At 40.9% G+C, this 22933-nt stretch overlaps 2 protein-coding genes across 2 annotated transcripts; both read right to left on the reverse strand.

The window, feature by feature from the left end:
* Positions 1 to 2016: 2016 nt before the first annotated feature.
* fah (fumarylacetoacetate hydrolase (fumarylacetoacetase)) lies at positions 2017 to 15093 on the reverse strand. The gene is made up of 14 exons (XM_041044151.1): positions 14946 to 15093; positions 14220 to 14330; positions 13580 to 13701; positions 13133 to 13182; positions 12487 to 12577; positions 11145 to 11242; positions 10963 to 11015; positions 10683 to 10782; positions 5573 to 5703; positions 5132 to 5207; positions 4220 to 4266; positions 3641 to 3742; positions 3174 to 3291; positions 2017 to 2385 (listed from the first exon to the last, which is right to left on the reverse strand). Exons 1-14 carry the CDS (start codon positions 15024 to 15026, stop codon positions 2312 to 2314), a joined length of 1254 nt encoding a protein of 417 aa, XP_040900085.1. The 5' UTR covers positions 15027 to 15093; the 3' UTR covers positions 2017 to 2311.
* Positions 15094 to 17178: 2085 nt separating this feature from the next.
* Positions 17179 to 22665, reverse strand: zfand6 (zinc finger, AN1-type domain 6). Its single transcript, XM_041035935.1, has 6 exons — positions 22565 to 22665; positions 20535 to 20694; positions 20054 to 20186; positions 19686 to 19768; positions 18569 to 18673; positions 17179 to 17966 (listed from the first exon to the last, which is right to left on the reverse strand). The coding sequence occupies exons 2-6, from the start codon at positions 20683 to 20685 to the stop codon at positions 17818 to 17820; spliced, it is 621 nt and encodes a 206-aa protein (XP_040891869.1). The 5' UTR covers positions 20686 to 20694; positions 22565 to 22665; the 3' UTR covers positions 17179 to 17817.
* Between the last annotated feature and the right edge of the window lie 268 nt (positions 22666 to 22933).

The following is a 22933-nucleotide window of genomic DNA, read 5'->3' on the forward strand; positions in this document are numbered from 1 at the left end:
AGATCATCTGCTCAGTCAGGGATTTTGGGTCTAAAGCGTTGAGATGAGATGAGACTGTCTGAGTGTGACTGCGCTCTGTCAAGCTGTGGAAGGAACGGTAAAACTCTTCTGCAGTACATGTCATTCTATTAAACACAGCGCACTGGGTGAGTGTGTGCCTATAGAGAAATCAAAATGTCATAGTAAGTGAAAATTCTCATCTTCTGCCCCTTAAAGGGACGAGGACATATTTAACTGTAGTTTAGGGCGAGACAATCTTAAACAGCGTTACAAACTCACCTGTGTGATAAAATGTAGCTTACTTAAATGTCAGTAAGTGACAGAGCATACAGAAGGAGGAGACTACTTGAGCCTAAAGTTAGAGGGCCATGCACCTTCTCATTCAAGTGGAGTTACATTCAGTAACTACCTAGACCTCTGAAGGCCAGCAACTCACTGTGTGAGAAAAAAAACAAAAAACTATCCTAGTACCACATACCAACCCCCAAGAACACATACCAGCCACCGACTCCTCTGCAGTGTTAGTCTCCCTCAGACCCTTCGTCTCCCTCAGTGCCTTAGGGCTCCAAACACAGAATGAGACAAGAAACCAGTCTGAATGTACAAAGGTGATAGTGACCTGGATGACCAAAGACCAGGATGTAGCCAAGCAGATATTGTTCACTGACACATCCCTGAACAGGTAAGTTCTGAATGCAGCCAAGAATAAAGACCACTGGCATCTAATGGGCACGGTGAGTCGACAGGAAAACAAAAAACACAAACACAGTGATATTAAAAATGAAAGACTTCATTATAAATCAGGAGCCAACACACATAAAACATCAATAACACTGATGTGGTACAGCAGTAACACAGTGACGTGGTGTAGGAGGATCCCTCTGCTGGATGAATATTGCAGAGGATTTCAATAACAAGGTCACTACAACTCTACAGAGCTCTGAGACGACGCAGGCTGAATCTGAGAAAAGCACATCAATTATTAACTAAAGCTGGAAACACATGCTTTTAAGAGGAAGATGTGTGTGTGTGTGTGTGTGTATGTACTTATCTTTCTCTCATTGTGAGGACCAGTTTGAGTTATAGACCTTACAGAGTGAGACCATTTTGGCTGATCCTCATTTTCTGACACACCATCAAATGGCTGTTTGAGGGTTAAAGACTTGGTTTTAGGGTTGAGGTTAGAATAAGGTTTAGGTTAGGGTTAAGGTTAGGAGCTAGGGAAGGCATCATATCAAAGAGCATCCTCTTAAAGATAGCAGTACAAGTTTCTGTGTGTGTGTGTGTGTGTGTGTGTGTCACAGAGAGAGACAGAGGATTAGTTGAAGTCATCAGGGCTTGATATCAGCACTGATCTCCCATTTTGATTTAATTCTTGATGATCCTGTGATTGGATAAATACCAATGCACCTCTATGAATTTATCCTGGGAACTTAAACCTCTCTTACATTTAACAGGTGAGCAACACTGTTGTTTCCTTGAGTATAAAATTGTCTAAAGTGTATGTTGTTAGGATAATTTGTAAACACGTTTCCCACTGAAAAAACTGTTGATCAAGGATTTGTGGGATTATATATATATATATACCATATACCATATATACCATCCCTGTTGTCGCTGTTGTGTGCATATATATATATATGCACACAGCTAGTGTTAGCGACAACAGGGACAGGCTGAATGAAGCAGAATCCACACTGTTAAGCCAAGTTCTTTGGTTTCAGATCTCATAGCCAGAGATGATGTCTCTTCAACAAACACAAACTGAGAGCTCAGATCACAGCGTCTATTTAAGTCTGTCCCTCTCATAGGTCTACAGTTTGCTACGAGTCTGCCAGAGTCAGCTAATCATCCTGTGTCATGACAGTCCTGTAAACTGTGGCATTTCCACAGACTTTAACTATTCACATCACAGTTTACAAGGTTTTTGTGAGGTCAACTCTTATTTGATGTCCACAGAGTAACCTAACTGTAATCAAAGAAACCGAATCGAACCACTGTGTGTGTGTGTATATATATATATATATATATATATATACCAGTATAGTAACCACTGTATATATTTTGCAGATGTACATGTTTACTGAGAAATGATGCAAATGCAAATATCTCAGGATTTTAAAAATGGATTTTGGACCAATCATTTAAAAATTGTGATTAAATGGATTTTTTTTTTTTTTTTTTTTTTTTTCCAGCCCAGGTTATTTTCGTTCATGGATCAAAGCAGGGTGAGATCCTGTAGGTGTGTGGGTTTGTGCCTTCCAGTATTTATGCTCCACAAAACGATGACCACAGTAACAATATGTGTGTCTCAGTGTACAGCTGGTAGGATGGTTCCCATGCAGGGTCCAAAGCCCACCCTGTATCCATCTCCTTGACAGTAACCTAGACAGGGGAAGGGATGGGACATTATTATCATTGTAAACATATCATGGACATTATTGTAAGTACAGTCAAATAAGGTGAGACAATCGGAAATCACATAAGTCATGAGAAACAGTGTCTGATTTTCAGCCAAGAAGGGAGGAACATGGAGAACTGCAGCTTCCAAAAGACAGACAGTGTTTTGGAAGGAGTGGTGGTGTTTTGGGGCATTATAGGTCTTTGTTAATGAGTTCACAGAAAACTAGATGACAAGAAATGAGGGGATGGATAAAATGGACTAAGGTTCCCACTCAGAATGAAACCAGGGATTTGTCTATAATCTGCTTTTCATGGTAAATATTGGATAGTTTTATCTCCTCAGGGCTTGAAAAATGAATGATTTATTAAAATGAAATACTCAGAGGGGTTTTTTGGCAACATGGTGGTGGACGTCTGCAAGTGGCCACAAATGGTCATGAATAGGCACGACTTAATTTTAAAGTAGTAGTAAAGAATTTCACTTTTTTTTATGCACAAAGCTGAGGTTACTCATCATGAGGGGAACTGCACAGCCAGTGAAAACAGCTTTATAAGGTTTTCTGTGGCTCACCAGAGAAAATAATCCCAGATAATGTCATAGTGGTGTCTTGGTTTTGCTACATAATAGTGTAGACTTTACACCAAAAATATCAACAGTGACATAAAAACTTGCTGCACAACCTGCTTTTTAAAAAATTCCTGTTTTAAAACTACGACTCTGTATGTTTCCAGTGAATCATCCAGCTGCTGTGCAGAAGGTTCAGTCTAACCTGTGATGGTGACTTCATCTCCGTCCTTCAGGAAGGTTCTGGTTTCTCCTCCTCCCAGATCGATGCTCTTAGATCCCCTCCATGACAGCTCCAGCATGGAGCCAAAACTCTCTGGGTCCTGTTGGGACACAGTACATACAGTATGAGCATTGTGCATTAAAATATTTATACTGCACGTGTGTACAGTATATGTGACAGAGATTTAGAAAACATTGAGCAGAAACTGGTTCAGTTGTTGCAGAGAAATTTAAAAACTCTGTGCAAATAATATACTTGATTACTGCATCTTAGAAAGTTGAAGCTACAAAGTGATGTACAAACTCTTGAGCATACCTTTATAAAATCATGATGCCTTAGGTCTGTCTACACCACATCCAACAGAATAGATCTTCATATTCACAGTTACACAAAAATCTCTTAATTTGTATTCATCAAGCACTGAGCATGTGGTACATGCAGACACTCACAGGCCCACTGATGGTACCAGAAGCCAGCAGGTCTCCTGGTCTCATGTTGCAGCCATTGACTGCATGATGGGTGAGCTGCTGCTTCATGGTCCAGTACATGTACTAGAGACAGGGAGATAAAATTTATGAGTCAATAGAGACGGGCTACGTGACTTGATACAGGTTCATCATTTAGATAAAGGTAGGCACTGGGTCAGTGGATTATTTTGGACAAACTTCTGTCCATAGAAGAGAGTTGCCAGTGTTGTCCTGCAAGTGTCAGATTGGCCTGTCCCTCCACAGGGACACCTTCACTATGTGTCTCATTCAACTGACCAGCTGACATGGACCTGAATCTTCTCATCATGTTACCACTAATCACACCAGCGGCCAACGGGTGTGTGAAGATGAAGATGACATTTAGTACCACAAACAACTCTGTGCAGCAGAAATGTACAGGCTGTTCTTTGTCTCAGGCCTCCAACACACTCTTTTCCTCACAGACACCAAAAAGAAAACAATCCCCTGAACGCTGTATTATTCACTATACACATGATGTGGCCCAGAGAGGGGATCTGGATCTGCACAGAAGATTCTTACCTTAAAGTTTGACTTGCAGATGGTTGCTGGCTCTGCCATGTTCTGTCCTGAAAGAGCAAACAGACAATGACCGCATAACATATTACACTGCTCCTGGCATAAAGCAGTGAGTTATAGTCAAAGCTGAATTAAGGCTTTGTACACTATGACATGAACAGCATCATTCAGCTGTGGTGGAAAGTAACTAGGTATATTTACTCAACTGCTGTAACGTCAGTACAGTCATGAATTTGTACCTTACTGAGTATTTCCATTTGCGGGTTCTTCTACTCCAAAACATGTCAGAGGGAAATATTGTACTTTTTATTCCACTACATTTACAGTAACAGTGACAGGGACACTGCTGCTCCATAGTGATCTTTTTGAATTTCCTAATGACACCTAAGTATCATGTTGAGTGCAGGACTTTTAATTTAAGTGTTTACATGTTTGTGTTGCTACTTTACTTCAGAAAAAGAATAGGTCTCATTAATTAAGTTAATTCTTAATTAACTCTGAATAATCCTCCAACAGTTGATTCTAACAGTGATCACTATGAGACCAGCTGTGAATATTATAAGCCATGAATGTTTGTTCTTTACAGTAGGAGCCCACCCTAAAATACTGCATCTTAAAACTACAGAGTTATAAAGTTTGCGTGTAGGGAACATGGAAAACCCTCAGAGGCTCTGGTGGAAAGAACAGGTGGTAAAATATTAAGCAACATGGAAGAGAGAGGGATGGAGAAAGTGATGCAGAGAGAGAATGGGGTGAGAGGGAGACATAAAAAGAATTTAATGGCTACTCATTACCATGGATCACCTCAGGGCTTCCACTGCTAAGCAGTGTGTGTGTGTGGGAATGTGTGTTTAACTGCATAAGTACACAGGGAAACCATTACAGTTGATTTGATGAGCACTTTGTGTGCATTACCTTTTAGTGACACAAACAGGTTAATGTTGAAAGTGTAAGCATCTCGGTGCTGGAGGTAGGGGAGGGGCTCTGGATCCTGCACAAACAGGAGAGACAGAAACAAAATGAACACCAACAAAACCAGGGGCCACAGGAGGCTCTAATGTTCGCTACACACACCAACCCAGACTGAGAGAGACACAACAGCTTGTCGATCATTAAATCCACAACACCACTGTTTGTCCTAAAGGTGTCGTCAGAGGAAACGTGTTATTTATGTCACAGCCAATGCAAAGATCAAAAGTAAGCTGCATCAGTAGATGGGGTGAGCAGCTGCTCAAAGTGGTCCTACATCCTGGTCTGGTGACTCAGCACAGAGTTTAATTTGGTGACTTGGATTTCAGTATCACTACCAGACACCTCTCTTTATTGGTGTAAGCAGGGGCCCGCCCTTGTACTAACCTGGACTGCGTTGGGCTCTACAAACGGCAACAGTGCCTCCATGGAGACGACCCAGGGAGAGATGGTTGTCCCAAAGTTCTTCCCCAAGAAAGGACCCAGAGGAACATACTCCCACGCCTGAATGTCCCTGGCTGAGATCAAACACAGGAATTACAGCATAAGTAGGCAGGTTATAGTAACCGACCACTGTCAGACAGCAGCAGCAGTGAATCCAGTATGGTATCACAGAAATAACACAAAGGAGACCAGGAATAGAGGGGACCTGAACCTTTCTGCTATGAAAGGTAAACATGATAGTGTTGGATATTTTCATGTTCCTCCATTCTTCTGATTCATTGTGGAAACCAGCTCCTTCATCCTGAATAATCTGCTGTTACTGTCGCTCAGCTTCATTCAGAAACTGCCATCTTTTCCTTTCAGTCTCATGACATTACTTTCTTTGTTTTTACTACATTAAGCTCTTGTGTAATTTCTGTTCATTCTCTTGTATAAACTCATTTCATTCATCAGAATTATATAATTCTGCTCTGTGGACAATAATAACTCCTACATATCACACTGTGGTTGATCCAAGTCAGTGAATGGGAAAAATAGCTTTATTCTTCTTTTCTAGCTGATGCGTAAAAACTCCTGAATAGGATGCAAAGTCATTAACTGAAACAAGGTCTGATGCAGACTTGTGGTTCTTGGCTGGACCACATCTTGGCAGTGTTCACTGCATCAGAGCATCTGAGTGACAACAAATGCACATTAAGCCAACTGAGTATGTGAGCTCTGGGCTCAGAGCAGCTTCAGGTGCCAGGACCACTATATACCTGCTGTCAGGTCTAGTTTGAATTAAAATCAATTAATAAAGAAAGGCCGGGTCACTGTATGTATGGCCAGAGGAAAAAAAAAAAACAGCTGAAGATGTGATGAGATGAGACTTGTGGGTAGCTGGACTGTGACTTGTAATAATCAGCAGAACAGTTGCAGATCAAAGTGCAGAGTTTGGAGGTGAACTGATGCTCTGCTCCTCTCTCCTCTCCTCACCTCACCTCACCTCACCTCACCTCACCTCACTGTTGCAACTGTAGCACAAAGACAGATAATTTCTCAAAACAAAGAGCAGTTCATCAATCACAGTCTTTCTGCTCAATGAGCCATGCAAGCACCATCTGTGCTGCCACAAACAGGCCGGCACTGAAAACCCACTCCCAGGAACACACATGTAAAAGTAACACTTACATTTACATATTTATGTATGTTTAATGAGTAAAAATATGTATAAATCATATGTTTCTTTAGAAAATTAACTTAAGCCATTTAATAAATGATGTGGTGTTAAAAAAAAAAGTGGAGCATGAAATAGAAAATTGAAACACTAGAGTACAAGTACCTAAAAATTCAGTACTTGAGTAAATGTACTTAGCTACACTCCACCATTCTGAGATTTCTCAGCTCAGGAGTTAAATGAAATTCTTGGATACCAGTATCTTCCTACACCTCTGAGCTCCCATAGGTCTCCTCCACTGTTAAGCTAATGAAGCAACAGTGAGATAATCTTCAGCTGTAGCAGATTTAATGCTAAGTCTTCTCACTATCTTCGTCTTTGCTCACACACGGTTCACTGGCCGAGCCTTCCCCTCACCCACTGTGAGTCTTTAAGAAATGACTCCTCACTTAAACCCCTGAGCACCACTGAGAACAGAGGGGAAGAGGAAGAAAGCAGGAGGGGGGGGGGGGGGGGGGGGGGGGGGGGGGCATTTAGCATGTAGTTGTACAGTAGAAATTTTGGATGGCAAATATTCCGAGAGAGTCTGTGGTGAGCTCTGCACAGATCTCCTGAGGGTTTAAGCAGGAGAGTACAAAAAGTTAACTTTCAAGCTGCACATTCAGCACAAATGTCACAGACTGAAAAATCTCTAACACTGTACTGCAGTGAGAAACAAAGCAATGCAAACTGGGACCTACTGTACAGACATACCTGTGCACTAGCATGATGGACTGTCTTTGAAATATTCAGTGTGGACACTGTGTCACAAAGTGAGCAGACACATTTCAAAGGTTTTTCTGAAGTTGTTGTACTACCTGTGCTTTTCTAATCTATGTCTCCTTCATTTCTTTGCAGCTAATGGATTTGTAATATGTATGTAAAGAATTATAGTAGCCTAACACAACTCAAAATATTGTGTCTTTAAAATCATGAGTGACACAAAGTTGCTCTTGTTGGAGAAGGGAAGAGATGAACACAATGTTCCAGTCACAGATCTGAAGACACTCCTTGATGACTTTGAGAAATTAATGAATTTACACTCTGAATTTACATGTACATAAAAGTAATAAAGTGAGACTACATTAACAACAGTGACTGTGGCCACAAATTGTAATGATATGATAATGGCAAATTTAATTTCCCTTTGTTTCCTCAAATTCTCTGGAGTCAGTTTCTCTGGCAACGTCATCGTTAGACAACCTGACCGAGATCACGTGGCACAAAAGCAAAACCCCAAGAGCAGCAGTGGATTGTGAGGGGTTCTTGGTGCAGTGTCCACAGCTTGAACAGTAAATCACATGACTAACACTGTCCTGAAAAGACCTGTTTCCATACACAGACATAAGAAAAGAAGCAGCTATATAAAACAATGAAAACATTTTATGAGCGCCACAAACTTCCTGACATCAACCTCTGTATTATCAGACTTTAATCCAATAGGTCCAATAAAATTTTAAAAGTTTCCACGGGTTGTGTTGGGTGTTGTGTTTCATTGCAGAGGTGTTCAGTGCACGTCTGCCTACATCTCCATCAATGAACCTTTAAACTGAACTGACTGTAGTGAATCAGCAGCTGTGGAGCTCCTCACTGGAGACTGAGTGCACGGCTGTCAGCTCAGCTGTGATACACAGCAGGTTACCTCCTTGTCAAAGAGATATTAAAGGATGTGAAAGCCACAGAAACAATTATAACCTGATCACACTGTCATAAATAATAAACTGCTGAGCTATCAGTCTCATCAGTATCTGTATTATTATTATCTGCAGTGCTTGTGTAGGCTAATTTCATACTGAACTTAATGTAACAGACTGGCAACAGACTGATCGTACCAGTGAAGCAGCAGTCTGAATCAGTCATGGTCACAAGAACGGCAGTGCCTTCCCTTACTAAGCTTGTCCCTTACTGCTTGCCTTAGAAAAATAATGTGACTGAACTACAGCAGGACTACAAATCTTTGAACTGAACTGATTTCAAACAGAAAAGTGATTCAGCATTTCATCTTCTATTTTATTGTCCTTGAATTCAGGTTTTCCCCTGTAAGTGAGTAAATGTACACAGTCTTTGTAAACACTGGAAAAACAAATCATGTATGTGAGTGGAGCTGAAAGTGTAGACTCAGTCTTTAATGAGAATGCCACTGTTGTATTCCTCCTCACACTTCACTCTGTCGCGGGCCATAAAGCAGCAATAGCTGCTGCGCTTTATACACGCAGGGCTAATGTGGTCTCTGCCAAAGGACTAATAAAAGAAAATAAAAAACTAGTTGTATTGAAATGCCGCTCACTGTACTCTGTAAACGACCTCCTAAATCATCATGCGGCCAGGCTGTGGCCGGACACAGAAGTTTCAGACAGATATCACAGTACACAGAGCGGCAACATTCAGCTCAGCAACAGGAAGGATGAGCTGACAGTTAACAGTGAAGACAGTAAATTGAAAAAAAATAATTCACATGAGCCATATTTTTTGTATTTGGGTATTTTGAAGTGGACATTTGTTTTTTTTTTTTTGGTCTAGCTTGCACTGTGAGACTTTATTAATTTTATTTTTAATTCAACCTCGACCAAACGTCTGAGTATCAGTCCTCCGGGTATTTGAGATGTGTCTGCCCTCTCACTGTGCCTTGTGCCTTGACGTCTTCCTGCCCTCAGATGGACAGGAAGACGTCTCTCTAACGTCACACTTCACACACACACACACCCTGTTCCTCACAGACTGTTGATGAATTATGCAGGTGGATTGAGAGTGATGTTTTCTGAGAGGCCCCAAGGCAAAATGAGAAACTGTTTAATTCCACTAGAATTTTTTCACCGATTGGATAGAAATGATTCCAATTACAGAATGTTTAACGACGGCTATTGTAACGACATGTTTCATCCAGTATCTCCCCACACACAATTCTGACAGTTTTAAATCAATAATTATGTCCTACATTATGGGTCCTGGGGCTGTATCTAATTAAGTGGGGATCCGTGAGGTTGACTGTGTGTCTGCTTAAGGGCCATAACATTAAAACCCATGAGAACCTCTGACATGTGCAGTGAGAGAGCTCTTTAGTTATCTCCATCCTCTCATACATAAACAATCTAATAACATTACCTAACACTGCAAAATGCATGCACCACATATATGTACGATATCTATAAGATCCTTTTTTTTTTAATCAGACATACATGTTTATGCTGCACATGCCCAACATTTTGGATTTGCTTATTCTAATGTGCAATAATTAATATGTTGTTGTAATGCTGGTTTTTATTTACTGTTAGAGACTTAGGAAACTGTTTGGCAGGTTACAGTATCACTGAGCCTGGAGTAATGGAGGGATATTAGAGGGAATGGCAGTCAGAGAGCAGCAGCAGCAGCAGCACCATGCACATCCTCTCCAGGGATTTCCAGCTGAATCAATAATACATATTCCCACTCATGTTTTGACGAGGACTGCTTCTGCCATTTAATCTGAAACCATTTCCATCTGCCTAAATCTGAGGTGACTGCACCAACATGTTTAATGCAGAGTTAAATTAAGGAACACGTGTGCTTCTAAGCGAAACGTCACTGCTGATTAGTGATTTGGCAGCAGAGCATCAGCTTCATCACAGCACACAGAGCCAGTGCAGCACTTTTACTTTCCATGGAAGTCTTTCTAAAGAAATAAATAAAGTGCTGATGTTTAGAAACAAATTAATTTAGGGGCCCATGACAGCCATGATTATATGAACTGTCATGGGCCCCTAAATTAATTTGTTTTTATTACATTTTACAGGAATTATAAATGAGTAGAAAACCCTAAAACTATCCACATGCACATACAGTAAAGATGATGTGTGTGACGTGCCGTGCAGAGGCTCTTACCACTCCAGTCATTCATGAGTACCATGCCAAAGATGTGTTCATGGGCTTTCTCGATGGGAATGGGCTCCCCCAACTTATTCCCTCCTCCAACAAAGAAGGCCTGATCAGGGAGAAGAAGCAGTTTTACATAACAGCAATGAAATACTGATGTATGCCATGTGTGTGCTTTATTGTATATCATGCAGACTGACGGAAGGCAACAGAGAAGGCCAACTCAGTTCTTTCTCCCAGACGAGCTATTTCAATATCTATTCAAACATGAAATAAACAGTGTAATCACCATCTCCAGCTCAATGTCCAACTGCTTAGACGAGCCAAACACAGGAGGTTTTGCTAACAAGGAAAAAGCAAACATGGTTATAATCAGCTGTAGGCTTTGTGTAACTTAAAGCACGTTGTGGATCAACATCTGTTCAAATAGTCACATCTTGGGATTTCACTTCACATTTGTAAGGATCTTACTCTGGTCAGGTCTCATCTGGCCTGAGGGGCGGCGGATAGGGGTCCCAGAAACAACCACTGATGAAGCTCTGCCGTGGTATCCCACTGGAAGCCTCAGCCTGCATAACAGGAATGGGAAACAGTCATGTCATTATATGTCTCAGTACTGCCCAGGTGATCTCTGGGAAATGAAGTACAGAGACGATACAGCAATGAGAGTTGCTAGATGGGAACTTAATGAAGGAAGTAAACAATTACATCTCTGTCAGTTTTTTTTTAATCACTCTCTACCCGATGCTCCCGGCAGTTACATTAATACTTCTCATCAACCACCACTGAGTTTATGTGAATCTCTAGTGGTGATCATGCAATTACATATATAAATAGATATCGGTAGCCCTGAGGCTAGAGATGCAAGCCTGACAATGAAAGACTTAATCATCTGATGGCTGGTAGGAAAAATGATTTTCTCCTCCAGAAATACTACTGTGAGTGTATTTTTGGCCACTTGGAAGCAGAAACAAGTTGTGAACAGAACAGTGACATTTCATCATCTTTTGAGCTGATATAGCAAATGTGTTTGCTAAATTAATCTCATTTCATTTGGAACTGGATCTCTGTCCATCTGAGTCTTTCTCTTTTAGCTCTGTATTTGGTCTCTACCGAGTCCTGTGGGAAACATCCGGCTCTTAAGCAGATGCCCTCTAATGGTGTCTGCCTGCTGTTTGGTGAGGAGCAGGTAGTGTGCAGCGAGTTTACCATTTCAATCAATAATATCAGTTTCCTCTTAATATCTGCCAAAATGTGCACAGTTTAAAATGTTGGACTTTTGCATTACCAGTGACAGTTTCACAAAAGATATTATAAAGATATATTATTATTTGGGTCTTTTTGGTAACTCAATATACAGTGCTTATCTGTGATGCACAGATTGGTGTGGTCCAACTGAAACTTGACATGAATCTGACAGCCAGGAAGAACAGCCTGCCAATCACCTGCTTAACCAAAGTGCATCGTGTCAGACTCAGGGGGAGACAGACAGAGATGACCCAGCCGCCTTAGCATTCCTCCCACGAGGGGTCCTGGAATAAATGAAGGCTGTCTGTGCTGAGTGACTGAGGCGTGCTGCAGGATGCTCCCAGGGCCCTGCTGCAGTGTTTAAATGCACACTGACGCTCTGAGGCCCAAATCAATTAGAGAAACCTTGCAATGTCCCTCTGTGTATCACTGTTTGCAGGAAGCCTTGTACAATTTGTTTCAGGCTGTTTCTCGGTACTGGGATTGTATCAAGGATTCTCAGTAAGCTTTTCGTTATTCCATCAGCAGCTGTTAGTGTCTGTTGCTTGTCTGATTGATAGTTTACCAGTTTGGCATCAGAGCGTTCTCCTTTCCCCGGAACATAATGCCAACGTTGGTGGCGTGATCTCTGGAGGAGTAGAAGTCGGTGTAATCACCTGTGAAAAACACAGAGGAGAGTTTATATGAGGAACCACTGCCTGCTCTGTTTTTTGTTTTTTTTTTAAGTGAAGTCTATCAGCACTAACCTGACTGAATCAAAGTAAGTGAAATGTGAAATGTGGTTAAACAGTGCCCCCTTGTGCCTCAAATCCACTTCACTATGAGAATGCTATTTACTTCCTTAGCTACTTAGCAGAAGAACCGATAAACTATCACAGTGAGGAGAACAAAACCAGGATTTAGAAAAAATGTGGGGTATTGTTCCCCTGTCTAAATTGACATTAACGCAGTGTAACGCAGAAACAATCTCTGTCAAAAGGTGAGACAAGTCTTGAACTGAAAGACTGGTGACACTGACTCAAACAAATGCATTATTCAAGAAAGAGTGATGGGACATCAGTTTTAGAGATGATGCCAAGGGGGGGGGGGGGGGGGGGGATCCTGTTTCTGGGTCAGTGTAGCCCTGTGCTCTCCTGAGGGGACAGCCTTTGATGCAACAAACAGCTCTGATAACAGGGGTTTTAAACCCTCAGAAGACAGGAGAGGCTCACCGATGTCTGCGGGAAGGTGCATGGTAGCTGCACTCTGATGGACAAATGCTCTGCAGAGACAAAGGCAAAGAGACATCTGATGAAATGAAACTGTCCCATGAAAGGCCTAGCATCAGCCAGCAAGTAAAGAAGGCTAAAAACCTTTAGGAAATTTGAAATATACAGCTCAGCTTTCACTCTACAAGAAATTATTTTCCAGAACATTTCACGGACATTTCCACTGACTTTATGTCTAGAATATTTATTTTGTGTGGCTCACAGGGCATCATGCATTGCTTGAAACTTTCAAGTTTATACGTGGTCCTTGTGACCACCCTCTAATCTGTCCTTAGCAGCTGATGAAAATGACCTGCTGTCATCCCACTGATTAGGGCGTGACCAGACCATAAACACACAAAGCAGCACACAGCTTGATGAAGACTACTTAGACTGCATCCACAGACAGACCTGCTTCGTAGGCTGATGTCATCTCTCAGTGTGCTCTCATTGGCTGACAGCAACACCTGTAAGGTCCTCCTGGCTTCTCTCCAGGCCTCATAACCAAGAGCCATGAAAGCATTCAGTGTGGGCTTGTAAGGAGACACAGACATCAGTTTAACATCAAACAGCCCTTCCTACGATAAGCTTTTGGTAAACACAACATGGGTAGTGGGCTAGACCTCAAACCATATCCTAACAATATACACATTGTCTTTTGCAGGTGTCTAGAGGTTACTATTGTTTTGAGACACATGGATACATGTGCACACTACTTCAGTAAAATAACAGAACCCACAGAGCACCTTTAATCCTTTCACCATGAACATATTAAACACTGGATAAGGTGTCGAACATGGCAGCCCATTCATTCAAATGAATGCTGCTCACCCAGCGCATGTTGAATGTCTCTCTTGCCTTGTAAATTCAGTACATATGAAAGGGGAGGGTTTGTAATCTGGTTCAACTTATCTGACCTGCACACAGGTTTAAGACCAAGACAACATTACGTATCTCTGTTGCAACAATGTTGCACAGGGCCTCAGACTCATGTCACACTGAAAAGGTAACTGTTATTGTGTCTCTTCTCTGATTTCTCTTAGTAACTTACCTGGTCAAAGACATCCTGATGTTTGGACATCACAGGTCCTTGAAACAAAGACTTTATCACACCGAGGTCCAGTATCTGGTCTCCAATGGCAACACCAATACGATGTTTAAGCTGGGGAAATAAAATACACGCAGACATAAAGATCCACACTAACATTTTTGTTTCAATGCATCTATCAACTTGTTATTAATATGTTCTTTCAAGTTTTCAGTGTTTACTCCAGAAGGCCACACTCTGAAAGGTTTGTAACAGAGCAGGTTTCCCTTCAATAATAGCAAATATTTGTTGTTTTCGAAAGAGTATTTTTTCATTTGCAGTAACACAATGTCCTCTCTTTAATAATCTTCATTTTGTTGTATTCTGTAAATACTGTCCGATTGCATGTGAGATTTGTACTGGCTTTAGTATTTTCAGGGTTTCAGGATGAGAGTGAAAAGATTCAGGATCCATAGCACACTTATAGCTGCCATACACACTTCAGCACTCTTCACACATGTCCCTCAGTACACTTCAGTACACTTCATGACTGTGACCATGAAGAGAAAGTTCCTTAAAAAGATCAACTTTTTCCTTTTTGGTTCAAAAATATCTAAAGGTTTTATTTTGAAAATCATGACCAGAAGTCCTCAGTGTGTCTGTCTTGACAAAACTCCACTGACTGTGTCAATGAGAAGTTGTGTTTCATCTGTTTGCACACCCAGCAGAACAAAAGCAAGCTGCACTTACATTATCAGGAGTGGAGAATATTCCATATGGGAGGTTGTGGAAGGAGAAATCAGAAGTTGCATCTACTTTTATAAAAGACATCTTCTCTCTTTCAGTATATTCCACTCAATCTGACTGAGTTACTGAGCGACTGAACAGCAGCAGTAAGAGCTTCCAGATGTTTAACTTTGGACAGGCCCGCCTCCCACTGCAGGACCAATCACATGCTGCCTGGAGTATCCACCCTAATCCAGACCTCTGGTAGTTAATGCAATCCAGCCTGGATAATGACTAAGCAAAATCATAGTCCAGGCACTGCTCAGTCCCATCAGGTAAAAGTTAAAAGAAAAGGGTAGATTCTAAAATACTTAATGTAGCTTTCAGTGGGGGATATATATATATATATATTAATATATATAAGGCATTCCAGCATGAAGGGAAGAAGTTTAAAAATAGGAGAGAAGTATAATCTGGTATAATATGAGAGAAAAATCAATATTTTAAAAAAGAGCAGCAGAGAGACTTTAACAGACTGAGTCAATATCAGATATGGACAAAACACTGACAGAATCTGGGACTGAAAATAAATGTGCATCTAATGTAGCTTAACCAATGTAAATGATGGCACTCAGTTTAAAAGGTGTGAGGAATGACATAAGAAATGATGAAACAAAACATTTTTACTTTTTGGAAATATCACAGCATTGTTATCACTGGCAGCAACTTTTATTTTCTATATTATATTACACCAGGAGTTAGTCTGATACCTGTCCATGACTGTGACTTTAGACTGAACATCGTGTAGGAGTCCAAATATCTTAGAACGGTTTCAGGCCAAATATTTCAAACCAAATATTTCCATAAAATGGTTTGAAAGAGCTGACCTCAACCTCACAGAAACGTGTTGCTCCATGATTCCTGACAGGAGTCAATCTACAGGCACACAAAGGATCTAGCAGTTCTACTGTATTGTACTGTATTGTATTGTACTGGAGTACTTTCAAATTAAAAGTCCCACATTTCTACCTGAAAGTAGCTTCTGTTATTAAATTTGAGGTCATGTAAAAACACATTAGTCCATAATTCCTGGAGGGGACTGATGCATTTCAAGGACTGCTCTGACTTATATTAGGGGAAACTGAATTTTGTTTCTATTGTTTATCAGGAGCTTTTAGCAAAAATGTGTAGGTTGTTATAATAACATCACAAAGATGTCAATGTCATTTTTCTTCTTTTATCAGTGGGAGAGTTTTAGAACCCATTTGTTAAGCTTGTTTCCCTCCATTGACAGATTATAGCTGAGTAGGACACCAAACAAAAACATGTTCAAGGCTCCCCACCCCTCTTACATATGAGCCAGATTCTCAGATTGCATGTGGTTGTGTTATTTGTGGTTATTTTGTGTTTCTTTCAGTGGTGTTTTCAGGTAAACCACAACTCCGAAGGTGCAGTTTTCATATTTCTGAAACTGCTGATCTCCTGGAATTTTCACACACAAAAGTCTCTAGAATTTAAAAAAATCATTGAGTGAAGCAGCAGCTCTGAGGGCTGAAACACCTTGATGATGTGAAAGGTCAGAGAAGAATGGTCAGACTGGTTGGAGCTGACAGAAAGACTACGCTAACTCAGACAACCACTCTGTACAACTGTGGTGAACAGAGAAGCTGGTGCATCCCAGTCAAGAGCTGGTCTTACATGTGCTTGCATCTAAAAGGAAATGACCTATTGTTAATTAAGCTTATTCATACGCTGATTCATATTTATACTTATATTTTTAGAATGGCTAAAGTTTCGCCTGTGGGGGATTTTGCAGTGATGTATTACACATGTCTAAACAGATACGCTCCTATTTAAATCAGCCTATACAGGCTGTGTAATGACTCATGTTATAATCACACAATATGCCCGTAAACACAACCTGAAGCATAATTTTAGCTTCAGCTCTATTTCCCTGTGTGTATGTTTGTAACCACAGTGACTGTATATTGAGTCCAGAGCTCTTCCAAAACACAGGTGACCTTCAGCTGAACACTGATGCACACGGAGCACTGTAGCTGCTTGAATTTGCCAAATCAAAGGAAGATATTTCAAAACCATCAAGTAGAAATATTGTTGTTTCTCTAATCCAGACATCCTCTCCTGAAGGACCATGTGCCAAACAATAAGTTCCCTTTACCTACAGATTTTAGCTGCAGTCTCCACATTGCACCTTGTACATTCATTTTCTTCTCTGGGTCCAGAAATTTCCACAACAGTTTATATACACAACTGACAGATTTTTTTTTTAATTAAAAATTAACAGTGTACAAACAAACACAAATACACCACAACAATAACTCTTGGCCCTTTCTTTTGTGCTCCCATAAATGAACTATATTCTCACACAGTAAACTCGTACATGCTTTTTGTTATTGCTCATCATTTACACACACACACACACACACACACACACACACACACACACACACACACACATAATCCTCTGTGGAAGGTCACACACACACAAAAAAAATCTGTTTTCTTATTGATGATGTGACGGTTTGGTGTTTTTCCAATACATTCGGTTATGAGATGGCACCACATACAAAGAAAGGAGGAAACTAAAGATCAGTGGTGAGTTTACATGCATTCTTATAGATGATGCATAAAAAACACAGCCCTTTGAAAAGCCCCACCATTTTTTTTGTTCCTTTAACATTTTTAATCACACACAGGGCTTGATTTATTTATTTATGAACGACTGAAGAATTCAAATACCAAAACATTCAGTTTTAAAAAAAACACCCATACAAGAATCAAGCTACAATTAAACAAAGTAGTCAACAGGTTTCTGAGGCATGCTGTTTTAATTATCAGAGGATTAATGTGGGTTGGGTTGTTGCTCTGTTTGGATTCAGATCTTCTGGATCTTCTCTCCAACAATGATGGGGTTTTCCTTCCTGATCTTCTCTGCAGCATCAGCTTTGTAGTCGAAGGTGCAGTTGTGTGTGTCTGAATATCGGTGAATGCTGCAGAATACATTTCCACATCGGCAGTCAAAGCCTGCAACAGGAACGTAATTCACATTAAGGACAGAAACAATCGCAGCTTTTAACTCTAACCTCAAAGCATTTTTCAGTTATTATCCTCACACGTGTCTGACAGAACAGATAAGCTTCTGCTTTAACTTTTACTGTTTGGGTTTGAATCAACCTGCTGGCCTGACTGTGTTGAGTTAGCATTTTCTTCCAGTGTCTCGCCATAGATGTGGATGTGTTTATCTGACTGCTGAGCTGTCCTGCCTTTCACTCAAATGTCTGCTGGGATAGGCACTAGCTAAAACTTTAGGAGCTACTCAGAACCCCCTGTAAATCCTGTTACTGTTGATCTCCAGGGGTTTAACTTGTCATTTTGTGTGTGTCAGCACACTCTGTTACTGTTGGGTGTGGTTAGAGATGCACTTCTGACCACACCCATCAGTGATGCTGTGATTATAAGAGATGGAACAGACTGAACCTTTCATCCAGAGGGGTCACTGAAATGCTGCTTTTTCAGCCTATTCTTTAACAGCCCTAGAGAAATGTGGACCCAGAAACCAGACCAGTCGGGACCCAGTGTTCCAAATGTTTGATGTAGTTGTGTCCTCTCTGTAGACCGCGTCGTACCTGTCAGACCAACTTTCTTGCGGCAGGCGAAGCAGCGGTTCTTCTTGGCTTTAGGCTTCTCTTCTGTCTCTGCAGGTGAGTCCACTGAAACTTCAGACACTGATGCTGAGGGAGAAACACAACAGTCACATAATTAGACTGTCACTATAGAAAGGCAGCCATTTTTAATTCTGTGTTAAATCCGAGCCTTTCTTGTCTTCTTGAATTACGACAGGAAAACACGGTGACTTTTCATTTCCAGAGCAGGCACTTAGCTGGACCCTGGGTTTCTCCCTCAGCCCTGATCACCACTCACCTCTCCTCACATCTACATTTCCATCAGGATCCTCCAGCTTCCTCTTTTTGCCTTTAAGGTGGCACTTTTTCACAGAGGTAAATTTCCCCAGCACCAGCCTCTGGGTTGAGGAGACTGTCCCTGAACTACCTGCTGAACACTGATCTTCCTGTATAATGCCTGCTGCTGCAGCTGTGTCTGACATGCATGAACCTAAAGAGATGGGTTAATAACACAGACACACACACACACACTGTCATCCAGCAGCAACTTCCTGCTTCTGGACATAAATTTTCATAATCTGAGACTTGGTATTTGGTTTACACTCAGGTCCTATCCCATGCTGCCTTTAACCAGCTGATATTTCTTCCAGGGTTTTACATTTCAAACACACTATTTAATGTGGATGTCTTATATGTCATTTAGGCTAAGACATTAGATTAGAATATGAGAATGATTAAGACTAAAATAGTAAAAACACAGAAGGATGAAGGTATGTTTGCACTGGGGCGTTAAAATACAACCATTTAAATGTCACACAATGGCTCTTGTTAAGTAATTAGAAAGTTGTCGGGGTAAAAAAGTGTTAAACACTATCTTGTCTGTGTTTTATCGTTTCACACCGGCTGACTGAGCAGGGAAACCCCTGGAGTCGCTCTGTGGTTGAGAACACCTAACTCACAAGAAGGATTTTCACCACCACAGCAAAACTGAAAATATGGAATATTTGATGATAAAAAAGTTTTCAGGAAAATTTTAAATTGATAAGAGAAAATATTGATGTGATGTTCAGTTTTTAAAAACCTCTCCTGACTGATCCTCTACCTTCCCCATAAAACTTACTTTGGAAACAGTCGGCTGTCAGACTGGTCTTTGCTCCTGAGCTACTCTCCTCTGTTGAGGTTGTTGAGGCTGTTGTTGGTCCACTGAAAACACAGAAAATGAATAAATTATTTGTAAGAATAGATTAGAATGTTTAAAGCTTATAAAGTAACAGGTCATTGGTGTTCAGTAGAGGACATTTCATCAGAATACATAGTTTGTATAACTCCACCCCCAACATGAGCTCTGGTTCCTTCCCCATCAGACAGCTGCATTATTCAGACGAGAAATCAGACATATCTTTATAACAAATGTTATTCTGCCAGTAAAGACTGTCAGTGACAGGAAACACTATTAAGCAATCTTTTTTTTTTTAAAAAAAAAGGTACCTGCAGTGTCCGGAGTCTGTGTGTGAAGGGGATATGGCTACCGGGGAAGTGACTGTGGTACTGTTAGAGCTCTGTGTGGAGTGAAGAGACTCCCCAATGCTGCTGCTGCTGCTGCTGTCAGCAGAAGATGAACCTGAAAGGAAAAAACACATTTCACATTAAATGCACATTAAATCAGATCTGCATACTCTGTTCTCCCGCTGCCTACATCTGTACATGTACATGTCTCCAAAATGCTATACAACATATTGTTCAGCATTGTTCCAAAACAAACTGAAGTGGATCTTTTAGCATGGAGAATAATCACACAAACTAGTTTGTCAAACTTCCAACAACAGGAGGACTTATGCTGGTGGAAAAGAGCACCATACTATACACGTGTCTTCATTACATGTAGTGTAATACAGATGTGATCCTGAGTGTGTGCCGGTGAACAGGCAGGCTCTGTAAAATGTTTACAGGTATTTATTTTGAGTCGGACCTGGAGAGTTAACACATCCATTGCTGTTCTGTCTCTGGAGGAAGTCCTTGTAGCAGACCGAACACATGCCGTTACTCCTGGGGCTGCCATAGAAACCACAGCCTGTGGAGCAGAGCAGAGGAGCCTGGCTCTGGTTGGTCTCCTGGGCCATGTCCCACCTCTGCGGAGAGACAGGTTGAGGTGTGCAGGTCAGTACTGCCACAAGAAAAGTTAACTTCACACTTTTCAGTACTCGAGTACCTGTATTTTAAAAGTAGTTACAGTCATCTTTTGCTTGTTCTACCAATGTTTTCTTCTCCTTTTAAAAGTCTGTAAACTTCATGGAAAGTCAGAACAATGCATTCATATGAAGTCGATTAAGAAGAACCTTTATCTCAGTGATAGATATAAAATGTTTTCAGTGAAGTCATATGAAGTCAGGAACCTTCAGCGGCTGAGGGGATTAGTTTTCCATTAACTAGAATGCTGAGGTTTACAGGACATCCCACATCAGCCACTGAGCTTCTGCTGCTCCCAAACACTCAGTGTGTTGGACTGATCTTCCCTCTGTTCTTATGTTGAAAGGTTAATTGATGTTTTAAAAGCTGATGATAACAGTGTTTCCCAGAGGTCTGTGGTGTTGTTCCTCATGAAGGGAACCTCCAACATCCAGCACCACGCAGCTGTGAGCAAAACACCACTGCATATAAACTATGAGTTTTCATTAAAGGGAGCCACTTTCAGTCTCGGTGACTGCACTTGAATGCACCATCCTGAGAACACAACTTCCACACAGACTTGGAAAAGAAAGAAATAATTGCTTAATATTTTTAAATGGGTTTGATGAACTCTTGTGTTGATGATTACCTTTTTTTTTATATGAAGTTAATTCTTAAAACTATTCATGGCATTATTTTTTAAAAGCATCCTCACTTTGCAGTATATGTTCACAAGTTCCTAAAGTTCCTACACAGTACTGTACATTCATTAGATTGTTTTTTCTTTTTTTTTTTGACATAATACCATTGTACTATTCTGTCTTCACTGCTCTGTGGATAATCTCACCCTTTCTCTGTCTCTGGAACACATCCTGACAACAGCACCCACAAGCTGTGTATCAGGCGAGTACTCATTAACTACCACAGCACACTGCAGCGCCCCACTAGTCCTCTAATAAGGAAAACCCTCCCTACCCCTACCCTCGACCACCTTACAGGAAGCATTACTCCTTCCTGTGTGGAACTGTAACTGTTATAGAGGACACAGACAGAACCTTTCTGGATATATATTTCCATTGTTAGATGACTGAACTTTGAATGTCACCTGACTAAAGCTGACCGTGGTCCACTGACCTTTCAGTTTTCCTGATCTACTTGTTTTCAAAACAGGATGAGCCCCTACTCTCACACTAACTCCAAAGAAGTCCACTTAACTAGAAACGAGTCCCACTGCTGTCACCTCACAGACAGTCAGGGTGCATCAGAACATGAGGTCAGTCACTATTTAACCTTACACCCTGTCCCACGGTGTCCTTAATGTCCAATTAATAATTAAATTAGTTTAACCACAGCCATCAAACCTTTAGAGAACACTAATGCATCCTTCTATAGCTCTGTTACTAGGTAACTGTTACATCGTCGAAACACAGCTAAGCTAAAGACTAAGCTAAAGACTAAGCTAAAGGGTTTGTTATTCTCGACCTAAACTGTTGAACACGCGCAAGTTATCAAGCCAAATGTTGAAATACTTAACAATCCTGAACAACAACAACAGTAATTATGTGTCAGTCACCATAACTTTTCATAAATATACAGATACATGAGAAAAATGCAGGCACAGGTAGGTGTGAAGCTGTCCTACAGTTAAATATCCTGCCAGAAAAATCAGTGAATAACAGTAAATCTCTCATTTTCTGCTTCAACCGCCCCCCTTTTGTTCTAATAAAAACATCTAAATATGAAACCGATTGAGCACAGAAGCGACGGATCTTTCAGGCGGGAAAATATTTTAAAAGGTTTTAAGTTATGATTAAAACTTGGTGTCTGACTGACCTCAGTAATTGTCCCAAATCCCCTCTCTGCGCCTCTTTTTCTTCGCTTCTACACAGACAACACCGACACCGACATCATATGCATCGATCCTCCGTGCAACAACACACAGCCTGCCGCGATTGGCTGCCTGTTGCCAAAGCCACGCCTACGTCCCTGGAGTCATTGGCTAGATGGCACGTCAATCATTTCTACAGCACACAGCTGGCTGGGAGAAGTCAGGAAGTTCTAAGTGACAGAAGAAAACAAGGCATACAGCTAAACACATCGGATACTGGTGAACTAGGATCATTATATTCTTATAAAGTCTGTCAGTCGAAGGGTAAAACATTTAAACTGGATTCCCTACTTTTAAATAATGAGACAAGGCCT

This window comes from Toxotes jaculatrix, chromosome 1 (genome assembly GCF_017976425.1).
Source record: "Toxotes jaculatrix isolate fToxJac2 chromosome 1, fToxJac2.pri, whole genome shotgun sequence".
Lineage (NCBI taxonomy): Eukaryota > Metazoa > Chordata > Actinopteri > Toxotidae > Toxotes > Toxotes jaculatrix.